Source organism: Triplophysa dalaica, chromosome 23 (assembly GCF_015846415.1).
Source record: "Triplophysa dalaica isolate WHDGS20190420 chromosome 23, ASM1584641v1, whole genome shotgun sequence".
NCBI classification, from domain to species: Eukaryota; Metazoa; Chordata; class Actinopteri; order Cypriniformes; family Nemacheilidae; genus Triplophysa; species Triplophysa dalaica.
In genome coordinates this window covers 527,654-540,000 of record NC_079564.1, presented here as the reverse complement: position 1 = coordinate 540,000, position 12,347 = coordinate 527,654, and the positions used below count along the sequence as shown (strand labels likewise).

The 12,347-nt window shown below is 39.1% G+C and overlaps 1 protein-coding gene across 2 annotated transcripts in view; it reads right to left on the bottom strand.

Annotated features, from left to right (window-relative positions):
- st18 (ST18 C2H2C-type zinc finger transcription factor) overlaps positions 1-12,347 on the bottom strand; it is a 43,829-nt gene that overhangs the window by 17,416 nt on the left and 14,066 nt on the right. For both annotated transcript variants that reach the window (XM_056739084.1, XM_056739086.1), the window contains exons 3-8: positions 11,158-11,203; positions 9,059-9,089; positions 7,135-7,328; positions 2,829-3,524; positions 1,635-1,769; positions 258-348 (exon numbers count right to left, since the gene is read on the bottom strand). In XM_056739084.1, coding sequence (XP_056595062.1) covers positions 258-348; positions 1,635-1,769; positions 2,829-3,524; positions 7,135-7,328; positions 9,059-9,089; positions 11,158-11,203 — 1,193 coding nt within the window. The remainder of the gene's footprint in view (positions 1-257; positions 349-1,634; positions 1,770-2,828; positions 3,525-7,134; positions 7,329-9,058; positions 9,090-11,157; positions 11,204-12,347) is intronic.

Below are 12,347 nucleotides of genomic sequence, written 5' to 3'. Positions count from 1 at the left end.
TATAGACTCTTTAAGAGTCATTAACATTTCGCTTGCCTTCTTTCAGCAAACTTCACGTTTTATTATTTTACTAAATATCTGTGTTTGCAGAACAAATGAACTTGTGTGACCTTTTAATTTAGTGTAAAAGTGAATTATAAACGCTTTGAAAAACTTTCTAAAACTCATAAACCGAGTTGACTACGACCACATTATTTAAACAGCGCGGTTGGATTTGTGATTGTGAAACCATTCATAAGTTGATGTTGTGTTTTTACCTTCTGTGAGTGCTGCGGTTACTGTTCACGTGACCTCTGCCTGTACAGCCGGGTGTCGGACACTTGAGGACATTTTCATGCATTGCGAGAACTATAGGAGACAAAAAGATCATGTTTAACACATTTCTTCTAGACAACAGAGAGATTAAATAAAGATAAAATGGAAAGTTTTGCTCCAGCGTCTCAGATTCTGAAATCTGACAAAGGTCTCGAGAGTCATGAGAGTTTGAGAAGAGAAGTCAACAGTGTGTAAACTGAGCTCAGATTTGTCTCGTCTGCCATCAAAACTCATTATTAGTGAAGATCTCAAGATCAACAATTCTCATCAAATCTTGATTATTTGACCTTGACAATCTACATTCATTTCACACCTCCACACTCATCATCTATTTGAACAATTTTGCTTCTATTTTTATTCCTCTTAAGCTTTTTCGGAGAAGCGTATGAGACTAAGCGCTTAAATAAAACAGCAGAAAACTTCATCAAATCTCGTGAGCTATAAAAGAGCGACATCTCAGCGCTTATAAAACCAAAACACCATTCATGTAACGCCAGCATTTTGTCCAAGTTCTTGTATCCTTAGCAAGTTTTTTTATATTTTTCAATTGGTTTGGAGGATGTGGCCGTCCGTTTATTTAAAGACTGCATCCGCAGCTCCTTTGATTCGCAGAACGCCGCCTCTGGTTTAGGAGTGCATGCTTTCATATTGGAGGAAAAAAACATAATTACATTTTCGCTTTCTTTTGTGGCATCACTGTTTAATGGCGAATGTTTGTTGTTCTATTTACAAATGCGGAAAACAGGGAGCGAAAGTGTTTTCAATTAGCATTTTCCTCTGGAAATCAAACCTCGGCTGATGGCTGGGAATTGTGTTTTCCAGAGTTTCAAAACTATTTCAAAATAATCTGAAGCAAACTGATGTGCGTTTCATTGTAAGCCGCAACATTAATCAAATACTACATGCATCCACGCATATATAACACACAATAAATGACTTTAAATGTTGTGCTACACTGCATATGGTGCCCTTGTACATATTATTATATTATTCTTATATTTTTCTTTTATAATTATTCATGAAAACACCAAACGGATCTTTGGATAGCACACATTGAAACAGAATGCATTTCATGCCTTGTGTACACAAAATATTACACCGACTGTTTGGTTAAGCAATCAGGTAATATTTGATCCCGTTGTAGTTGTGTAACCAGACCCCGATCATTAGTAAGGCATGAATATTTATGGGCTGTTAACGATTACAGTATTGTTACCGCTAATTGTATTTGTTCTGTTTTGCATTGTGCCGCCGTCAAGGGGGAAAGTGTGTCTAATGTCTTCAGGAAGTGATGCGTAACGCGAGAAGAACACACTCACTCTCCGGGGGCACCCTGACTTTGTGCGGGCATCCCGACAGGCTCCGGTGATGTGGATAGAGGCCGGTCACGTGACCCGTCCCGTCACAGCCCGGGGTCGGGCATTTGATGTCTTTCTTTTCCGTCCGAGGGGAATCTGTAACAGACACGGTAAACAAGAGCTGGTGAACAATGCACAGATAATCCCGTCCCGTGGCATTTTCTCTGTAGGGATGCGTTACATTAGTTAAGGCTCAGGTCTTGGTAAGGCCACTGATTTCCTGGCGAGAGATTACGGTCAGAGATTACTCATTAAACAGCAGTCATGAGAAGATTCGAAGTGCTTAAAGCTCACATCCGAGATACTTTGCTGGGATTTATCACTTAGTGTTCGCTCGTGGCGAAATATCTGGCTGATCAAAATCCAACATCTCACGCTGCAAAGATTTTCTTCTTCTACGTCTGTTTAAATGGAACGCTTTGGTTATTTACTGTTAAATAGTTTCCTACCAAAATCCTTTAGCATGTAAGAGGATTTCACTTGAAATCTCTGTCTGACTTATTATGTGTTGAAACTGTTATGGGCCAATAACAGAGCAGGACTGATATTTACAATAGATTCAGACAATTCTGCAATATTTGATCATATCACAGAAAACATGACACAGGAAATTAGGTGAAAATGTAATAAATATAAATTAATTATTTAATAATAAACAAACAAATATTGTTTATTTATTTATGTCTAATTTTAATAAATATATCCTAAATAAATATTATTTATTTATTTTATATACATATTTTATATTTTCAATTTTATTTTGCCCCTATAGTTTTTTGTATTGTATAATTGTATACTTAAATTACAAATAGGAGTATCACACTTATGCAATAAATAAAAAATTGTAATACTTGTGTGTTTAGTCAAAGTTTGACCTTTCTTGTCTCTGAAAGAATGTGAAAAATTGTTTTACAAACTTAACGCATTTTTATATCGCACATTGCATACAAGTCGTTTATCGCATTCATCTTCAGTCTCGTGGAGCCCTACTATACATCATACAATTTAAATGTTTTTTGCTTTTGCTTCTCATAAGGCAAAACAATACAAATTAAACGTATCATAAATGTTTTGTGAATCTGTTGTGAATCTAAAGCAAACTTATCTGTGTATTTAAACTGCAGTCAATCTGTATTGAAGCGTTGAAACACTCACCTTTGTTGCCGTGATACAGGCTCCGGCCCTCCATCTCCAGCATCCTCTGCTGCCTCCTTTCATGGTTCATCTGCTCGAGGAAAAAGCGGTCCATGTCCTTATAGGCACTATGGAGGACTTGTCTATGTTCAGACTGCAGTAACATAGCCTGCTCCAGAAGACTGAGGTTCAGTCGGGCCCTGTCCAACTCCAGACGTCTGGCCACCATACCTGGACCCCAAACACCTCCTCGCTCCTCCATCCTGGGCGTCTGGAGCTCCTCCTCGCTGTCGCTGAGTTCTCTCGGACAACCGTACTCCTCCATCAATCCCCCTGCGCTGTTTCTGTTGATGTAGGCAGAAATACCATCTTCATGGAGCTGGTGGCCTATTCGGAGTCTCTTTATAAGGCCATCGTCCGCAGGTGGACTAGGGCTGTGATGGATGCCGTTGACCTTGGTCAGGGATGGAGGACTGCCCCATTCTTCCTCGTCTCGTTCTGAGGACAGATGATAGCCGGCTCTGATCTCCATCTGGGTTTTGTATTCAAAGTCCTGGTTGCGGTCTTCATCTTCATGGTCGATCTGGTGTTCGGACATTTGAGAGACCAGGTCTGGTGAACCCTCGCTTGCTTGTTCTGACCATGACAACACAGTGAGGGGCTTTGTGTTGTGATAGACAGTATCATCCAGGACATCACCACCGTTGAGATCCTCATCTGAAATATAAAAGAACAACACTGCTTTTGGAAAAGACGTCTTTGGAGGTTAAAGGACAAGCAGACTAACGTTTAAAGGAAAAAATGACATAATATGACTACAGTATGAATAAATATTTAATGTAGGACAATAAAATCTATCTTTTCTTTAAAAGACCAAAAATGGTCAAGACCACAGCTGTTTGATGCATCCAAACTACATCAAGATTAAAAATATATATTCTTTGATAACACACCTATATTTACACAACATGGGATTACAAAATACAGCAGCTACATTTGTATAAAATAAAAATCAGTTTACAGTAATTATAAATTATCAATCAACTGTGTTTATATTAAGACGATAAAAATTGTAAAAGTGAATATGATCACGAGCAAAGAACCATTTAAAGTGCTATATAGCACCATTTTTAGAGTGTACATTAAAAATATATTAAAATATACAGCCTATATTTTATATCAAACATTCAATTCCAATTGACGTTACATGAGATTTTGAAAAACATTGAAAATATATTTTGACCATAAACTCCATATGGTAAAAAATAAAATAAAATAATTGAATAGATTTAAACTAATAAACTATTGAATCTTCCATCTGTTTAAGTTCAATATCCCTGTTTTAAATCAAGGCTACTTATCATAAAACTTGATAAATGTTTCCAAATCCACATGCTTTAGCCACAAAGGATTGAAGAAAAGCGTATAAAATAAAGCTTTAAAGCACTATTTAAAGAAGCATGATTTCCTCCGTTACTATATTTGATAATCCATAAAGCTTATTTAGCTGATTTATAGTGAATCGTTCCTTTTTTATAGGTTCAGACAGACCTCAGACCATTTCATCCCTCAAAATCACCTTTAAATGACTCTTTAGAATCATAACAGCCCCGATTACATTAAGTCAGCGAGTTAATGATTAACAATAGAAAACTATTATCAGGATTGACTTACAATCCCCCTGATCTCTCTGAAACTTACGCACCAGGGTTAAAGCTCTTCGGCCACCAGGGTTTAAAGTTCAAAATAAGCCGTAAATACGAGATACTGTACATCTATCCTCTTAGAGGGCCTTACGCAGCCCGTGACACCATATGCATCCGCTGACTTGATTAGATATTACAGCGTTTCAGGGGCTTCTAATGGGATCATACGGCCTCACCAAACAGTTGTTGGACTTAAAGAGCATTTAAAGTAGTTTTGCTTTTAATCTCCCCCAAAACATCCCTAAATGACGGCTAGAGAGCTCAGTGGCATTTGCGATCTCGCCCGTCTCTTGCCAAAAATGGAAACCAGGCTTTGAGGGGTTAGAGTGCTTTCAGACGCGTTCATGCCGTGCCAAACTGGAGTATAATATCGCAGAGGTCTACATTGACGCTGAACAAACACAAGGGCGTAACGTTAGCGCTCAACCTAAATTTGATTCTGTTTGTGCTTGTAAATACAGTTTCTGTTGCTGCTTGTTTGAGAAATGGCCAGTTATTTTGTGCTGATGTTATTTGGGAAATGCACCTTTTTTATGCGTTTTGAATGTTACTGTTGTGCAAGTGAAGCATCTGATCGGACAGTTCTGGTTTTGGATGCAGATGCGTTGTAACTAATGATAAAATACAAGATATAGTAACAACTACGGCATAAAGCTTACCCAAAGGACACTGTGCGTGTTAAAATATAATCATTAAAAATAAAAAAAGTTGCATTCATAATATTTTTGTGACGAAACTGTTTTGTTGATGCAAAATAGCGGCCTCTATCCATACCTGATCTTATGGGGAAAAATCGTAAGAATGCATTTGATATGACGAAGCGTGAACGCAGCCATTACTGGGACGAAAGCAGATTGTATACTCAAATATACAAAAACGATCATACAAATTTGATGAATTAAACTCGAAAAAGCTTACGATCTGTTATCAGACAATTGTGTTAATCTTAATGTTAATTTTTTTTTTTTTACATTCTGAAAAATCTCCCAAGAAAAACCTCTAGGGTGAACGACACCAGACTAGTGTTGTTTTTCTGTGAACTAACTGTCCCTTTGAGCACGTACAAAGCAAACCCCAGCGAACGCACTCAAAAGCTGGCGATTTCCCTCATTTTTGACGCTTTTGTCGGCAGCGACTGAGGTGCGAAAACCCAGCGCGGTCCAGCGCGGATGAAAAGTTCGCCAGTTATGCTAAGACACAATTAACAAAGCAGACGATTAGGAGTTCTCTGCCATCCAGATGGAGACAGCCCTGACCGGAAAAAAAAAGATGAAGAGTGAAAAAAGAGAAAGACTGAAACAAACAAGGGCGAAAAATGCTTGGAGGCAGCGAGTGGTTTGTGTTTTGGAACAGGTGAACGGTTTATACTCCAGAATAACCATTACCATTGTGTGTGTGGAGACCAGAAGCTTGGCTGAAGTGACACATACACAACAGCACCTAATGGAAGCCGTACACTCCTTTAATTCCTCCCTGTTTTTTTCTTCTGCCGCTTTTGGTGATGAAATTCAGAAACACCCCTCTCCCCCCCACAGATCCATTTAGTTTGGTGCTTTTGCTCAAGTCCAAGTCTCCATCCCAGTCTCCATCCCAGTCACACCCTGCGCATGTTTTTTATTCTTTTTATTCAAGTTATCGATTTTCCAAGTGCTCTTTGTCAAAACGCAAAGCAAACATGTTGCATGACAAATGAGATTTTCTTAATTATTCCACAACTTTGAAAATAATGCGGACAAATCAGGGGGGGTGAAAAAAAGGTTATGATTATTACGAGCAATATGAATTCGGGGAAACAAATAAATTCCGTTTCCAATGATGCTGTTCAATTTATTGAGCTATTTCGTTGTCCATTTAACAACCCACATGTGTCCAATAATGAGTCGCGCACATTATGCCTAATTATGTATATTTGGTCTGCGTTCGATGGTCTAACAAAAGCTTTCGAAAGGGACAATTACGTTTGTTGCTTGGTTACATCGTTAAAAATATACCAAATAAGTGCAGATTATAGGGGTGTGGAGGTACACATGTAAAGCACGGGTATTGTTGCCAACATGTTGGTAATTCGATTCATTAGGAAATGGCAGCATTTTGCTTCTGGAAGCGACGCCGCTGTAAAGCGTAATATCAACTTTAACGTTTCCGTGCCGCCGTTGCCAAAAATGTTTTGTTGTCAAAGCCTGCGATCGCTCTCTTTGTAAAGGAGGCACAATATAATTTGGTGCATTCTATTCTCAGTTCCACTATTTGCATAATTATGCAAGCGAGCACACGCGCTAATAAAAAAAGCAGTTTTGCAGGCTGCATAATGAACACTTTAACTACAAGTTTTTAATCCGGGTTTCAAAGTCGTCGCTCCATCCAAAAGGAAATCACCTAAGGAGAAAAGACGATTCCAAAAGAATCACAGGCAGTCTCTGGACATGAACTTTATGAGGAAGATGTGATAGACAAATAGCAACCCGGGAGGGGGGATGCGAGGGGGCGGATGGACGGAAAGATGGATGCGGCGAGGGAGGGGATGAAGAGAGGAAACAAATATATGAATGCAACAGATGGTAGTTTAAAATTCAGCGTCAATTGTTCATCAAAACAGTCTACACAACAGGACATCTGTCTACCTGCTGGAGTGTCAGTGTTCCTGGGCGCGTCTTTATCCTGAGCAGTTGCCAGGTCTTGCTCGACATCCCCCTCACTGGAGCAGGGGCTGGGACTGTAGTGCCGGGGCTTCATTAGGAGAGATTTCCTCTTGTTGACCGGGGCCCCGCGCACCCCTTCCGCCGCCGCACGCTTCTTACCCGCTCCGGGATACAAGCTGGAGGGTGAGAGTCTGTGTATTAATGCATTATGTCTCAAATTAAAGACAAGTTAGATCAGATGAGTCCCCCCACATTCAAATTCTGTTTAAAAAATCCTCCTCTTATGAAAGTGAACTATGGCTTTTAATAGAAGAAAAATAAGTGGTTACTATAGTAAAACCACCACTACTGTGCTACTGTGTAAAAAAACTATAGTTTGATTTTGTAAGTCATTCATTCTTCTAACACTTATTAAGACGTGATGTCATCTAACAATTATCTGTATTTTCTATTTTTATTTGATGATTTAAACAGTCTACTAACTCATTAACAAAGTTTAATAAAGTGAATAGCTGTCACCTTTATACAATGAAATATCCATATGAAACCACAGATGTCGCTAGATCTGGCAACGCCCATATATATGTAGTATTTTGTTCCATCTGAATTCAAAACTTAGTTTACACACTCTTTGTTAAAAAAACACCATCATATCAAGATTCAGTCTCACTGGTGCACAAAAAACATTGGTCTTCCTAATCTTTCATCAAAACATAATAACTATTCAGCTAATGTCACCAAGCCCTTTTTTTCAGCCATTCTCATTCAACCACCTGTCATAAAGGCCATCTTCACCATACAGCTGATTTCATTTAGTGTGTCACATTATAAAAGGTCGTTTCGTGTTGACTTTGAATGAGTCAGTGAGTTTGTTCGAAAACTCATCAGGCCGGCGATCTGAAGCTCTCCACGAGATGTGACTAAGAGATCCAGCCTCACAGATCCTCATGTGTGAACTTATGTGTGAACAGAGAGTCCAAAACAGTCAAATATGAACTGGCTTGTTCATTTCAATGAGAAATCTGTTGCTATAATCAGCTTTTACACTGAATAATAAGACACAGATATGAATGCACGTTATGAAAGATAGTATAGTTTTTAGAAACTTTTGTAATATTTGAGGAAACTTTGCTGTGGTTTTGCAGCAGGTTTGCCAGTAACCTTCTGTATATTGAATTACTTTATTTAAAATTAAAACACTTTGACTTTTGAGATTCAAAATGAGTCAAAAGAGACTGGCGTTGGCAAAGCAACACTGCAAGAAATGACATTCTAGCATTTACATAACAAGAACAGTGACCTAAGATATACAAAAATATAGGAACTAGGTAAGTTTATTTATTTTTATTGAATGTACAGTAAGTTACTGGCAAACCTGCAGCAAAACTACAGCAAAGTTTTACAGTGTAGCAGAATTGAATTGAAAGAAGCATTTTGCTTTTCAACAAGACATTTCATGTTTGATGAACAATTGAAATAGTGTTTAAAACACAAAGACAGAAGTATTTGGACACCTCGTGGTTGTCAAGCGTGCATCAAGGCTATTGTTAAAGTGATGACGTGCACCTGTGGTTAGGACACCTGTGTAAACTTGACGGTAACTGACTTCATACGCCGCACACGACCTTGGGACGAGTTGGTTGAAATGTTTAACAAAAAATGGCTGAGAAAAGTGACTGAAGCTTTGAGGAAAACGTCCAGTCACACTTCTTTGAAGATGTCACTTAGTTTGATGCTTTGTATCTATTGTAATCTCATTTTAAACGAGGTTAAGTGTTCAAATATGTTAAGAAGCCACTTAACAATCTAAATAGAGTCTTGACTGTATTTTTGACAACTGCATGTATGCTGCAGAGATGTAAAAAAAAGAAACAAAGTGACACATCGGTAGTGAACTCTGCCTTACCTGTGCGACTCAGCGATGCAGTCAGGCAGAACTGCAAACAGAAAGATAGAGCGAGAAAAAGTAAACACACGTGTTGACAACACCTGCCCGTGGTCCTTCACACACTTTAATGTCACACTCACGGATGGACACAATCACAGAGCCTCACGCTGACTCTGTTCTAGATGTTTTTAAGAGACATTAATACAAATAAAATCATACATAAATCACATGCTCCCGTCCCTCCTTTGTGAATTAGGCTTTGAAAAAATGTTTACAGATTGTAACAAAAAGAATGCAAATCTACACAAAATGGCCCTGCCAGATTCATGCTTTAAAGACAGACATGCAAATGAGCGTTCTGGTATTTTTTTTAAGCCCAGATGAGAGGAAACAGCTGGCCTTGTGTGGTCTCACATGTTTTGTTTTTGGTAAAGATTTCAAGTAGCGCTGGCAAGTTATGGCCCGAACGTCCAGGTGACCGCTTGCAAATCAATACGACCGAATCGCGAATGCTCACTAAAAGAGAACTAGTCAAAAATATTCTTCTTTTCCTCTTAAAGAGATATTATGTCAGATTATGTCAGAAATCTGCAGAACACAAAAAGATATTTTGAAGAATGTTGGTAACCAAACAACAAGGGACCCCATTGACTTCCATTGCAAGAACACAAAACCACAGAGAAATTTCTCAATATCTTTTTTTGTGTCCCAAAAGAGTCATATATATATATACTGTAGATTTAAATGACATGAGAGTGAATACGCTTTTATTTTGTTTCTTGATTTTTGTTGTGTACTGTCTCTTTAAATGAACAGTTAAACTTACTCATAAAGGAATAGTTCACCCCAAAATCAAATTCTGCAATGTAATGCTTCAATTGTTTTTCTTTAAATATTTTACGTGTTGGCACATGAAGCACAACATTTTTTTACTTTATTCAGAGACAAAATTGTGCTTGGAAAATGCAAAAGTTAAAGCAAGACTGTGAACTTGGTCCTAAGAGACATGCACAGAGAGAGAGAGAGAGAGAGAGAGAGAGAAAGAGAGAGAGAGAGAGAGAGAGAGAGAAAGAGAGAGAGAAAGAGAGAGAGAGAGAGAGAGAGAGATAGAGATAGAGAGAGAGAGAAAGAAAGAGAGAGAGAGAGAGAGAGAGAAAGAGAGAGAGAGAGAGAGAGAGAGAGAGAGAGAGAGAAAGAGAGAGAGAGAGGGATAGAGAGAGAGAGAGAGAGAGACAGAGCGTAAGTAGGAATGTGTGTCAGTGGGAGAGAAATCCCATTCACAGCTTCACCTCCGTCTCCCGGCGAAGACTCAATAAAAACCATCATGAATTTTTTCTGACGCATTAAAGGGCCAGGCGCGCACAAGAGGTACAGTACAAGGCACTAAACACTTGAATAATGATGTCCCCAGCCATGCTTTAGTCACTCGGCCCATTCAAAGCGTCCTCCTTAACTCGTTTGAAAGAATATTGCCACATAATGAAGTCACTGTCTCTGCATAATGCATCGCCGCGGCAACCGCACCTCTCTCCGCCTAAATAGGATTAATATTAAAATTGACAGATCTGATGTGTGGCTGTTAAACCAGCACTTCAGATCAAATACGTGGAGAAAAGAGGGTGCGAGAGCGAGGGGGGGTGGGTCACAGGAGGAAGAGGGTCTGTCGGGCGGGCCGTCACGGTGACAAATAAATGACTGCACTGCGGCATTGTGGGAAATGTGTTGACCTTGTTTATGCGAACTTTGCACGGGGCGAATGAAACGCAACGCACATGTTTACAAACACTGATCATACACTGCCATCAATTGATTGAAATTTGGATCACAGAACTGTCTAATAAAAAATAGCGTAATTAATCATTTAAATAATTCAAATTTTAGATCATTCATTTTTATACAGAAATCATTAAATGTCATATGCAAAACATAATATTTGTTTTATCATTTTTATCATTATATATTTTGTACGTGACTTCAAGTCTACCAAATCAGATTTTTTTGTAACCTAGTCAAGTGAAAAAAAATCTTGTTTTCTATTTTAAATTTAAATTCTATTTAAATTGTTTGTTAATAGTATTATAGAAAAAAAAATGCATAAACATATGGAGTTAATTTACCTCCATCACAGATTAAACTCCGATTCTCTTCACTGTCGGACTCCATCTGGAAAGTAAAAAAAAGTAGAAAACTTAATAACAAATAGCAATTTTCAATTTCAGAGATTTACAATCCCGTTTAATAACTCATCTCCACAGGATCTCATGACGAGAACGGCGGCCACGTTTTTGTTCAGCTCGGGTTATTAATAAGCAAGCCAGATTAGTGTCACGGACGACTTCATGACCGGGCAACATCGCAAACACTTTATTTGGGGCGTTTGTTCGCCAGAGTCACGTCAGCACAGGTTCATAACTTCTGAACGTAAAAATTACAGGATTACTGTAAATAACCGTTGTAAAAAGCCAAATCCGATCCTGGTGTGTGTGATGGGACATTATCACAAAAACGAAAGGTCATTGAACTTTACGAGTGATAAAACAGGGCTCCATTACATGCGGCGGGCTACATATTTTCGTTTGATGGGGTAGGTTTAATTGCCACGAAACGCAACAAACAACAAGCGCTTTACTTTCGAGAGGGTGAGACGGGGCGGGCGAAAAACATAATAATGCAAAATCACGCCACAAACAAAAGTAGCGAGGGACAGTAGCGTGCGTTCAGACAAAAAGAGTTGTTAATACCGCTGCACCTACTCACTTCTCTCGCCGCACTATAGCCGCTCTGCCAGCACCGCCTTGCTGATCCCAAATAAAACCTATTAAATGTAATTATTCTGGGCTGATGGTGCTCTATAGCGGTCGGAGGGTCTGGTGAGCCCGGTGAGTCACTGGCTTATAATGGGAAACATGACTCCTATCTCCCCTTCTCTCGGCTTGGCTGTTGTGATTGAAGCCACTGACCTGTCATACATTTATAATAGGGGGAGCAGGTGTGGCACTGATGGACCTTAATTTCCTTTAATAAACCTTTTATGTGGCTCTCTCTTAATGCCATGCCGGCCCCTCTCCCAGCTCCCGAAGCGTAATAGCTTCATTACTTTTGATTACCGGGGGCCTCTATTGAGACAAACAACTCCCAAACACTATAGATTACATTCTGTAAAAACTAATGTACCTGATTAGTTCATTACGCGCGCTCGGTGGCGGACGCCCGGACGCCGCGCCAGAAGTGGCCCCGACACTTCCGCGCCCCTTTTTTTTTAACGCCCAAACTATTAAAAACGGAGCAAGAGAGGTTTTTGTTTGAT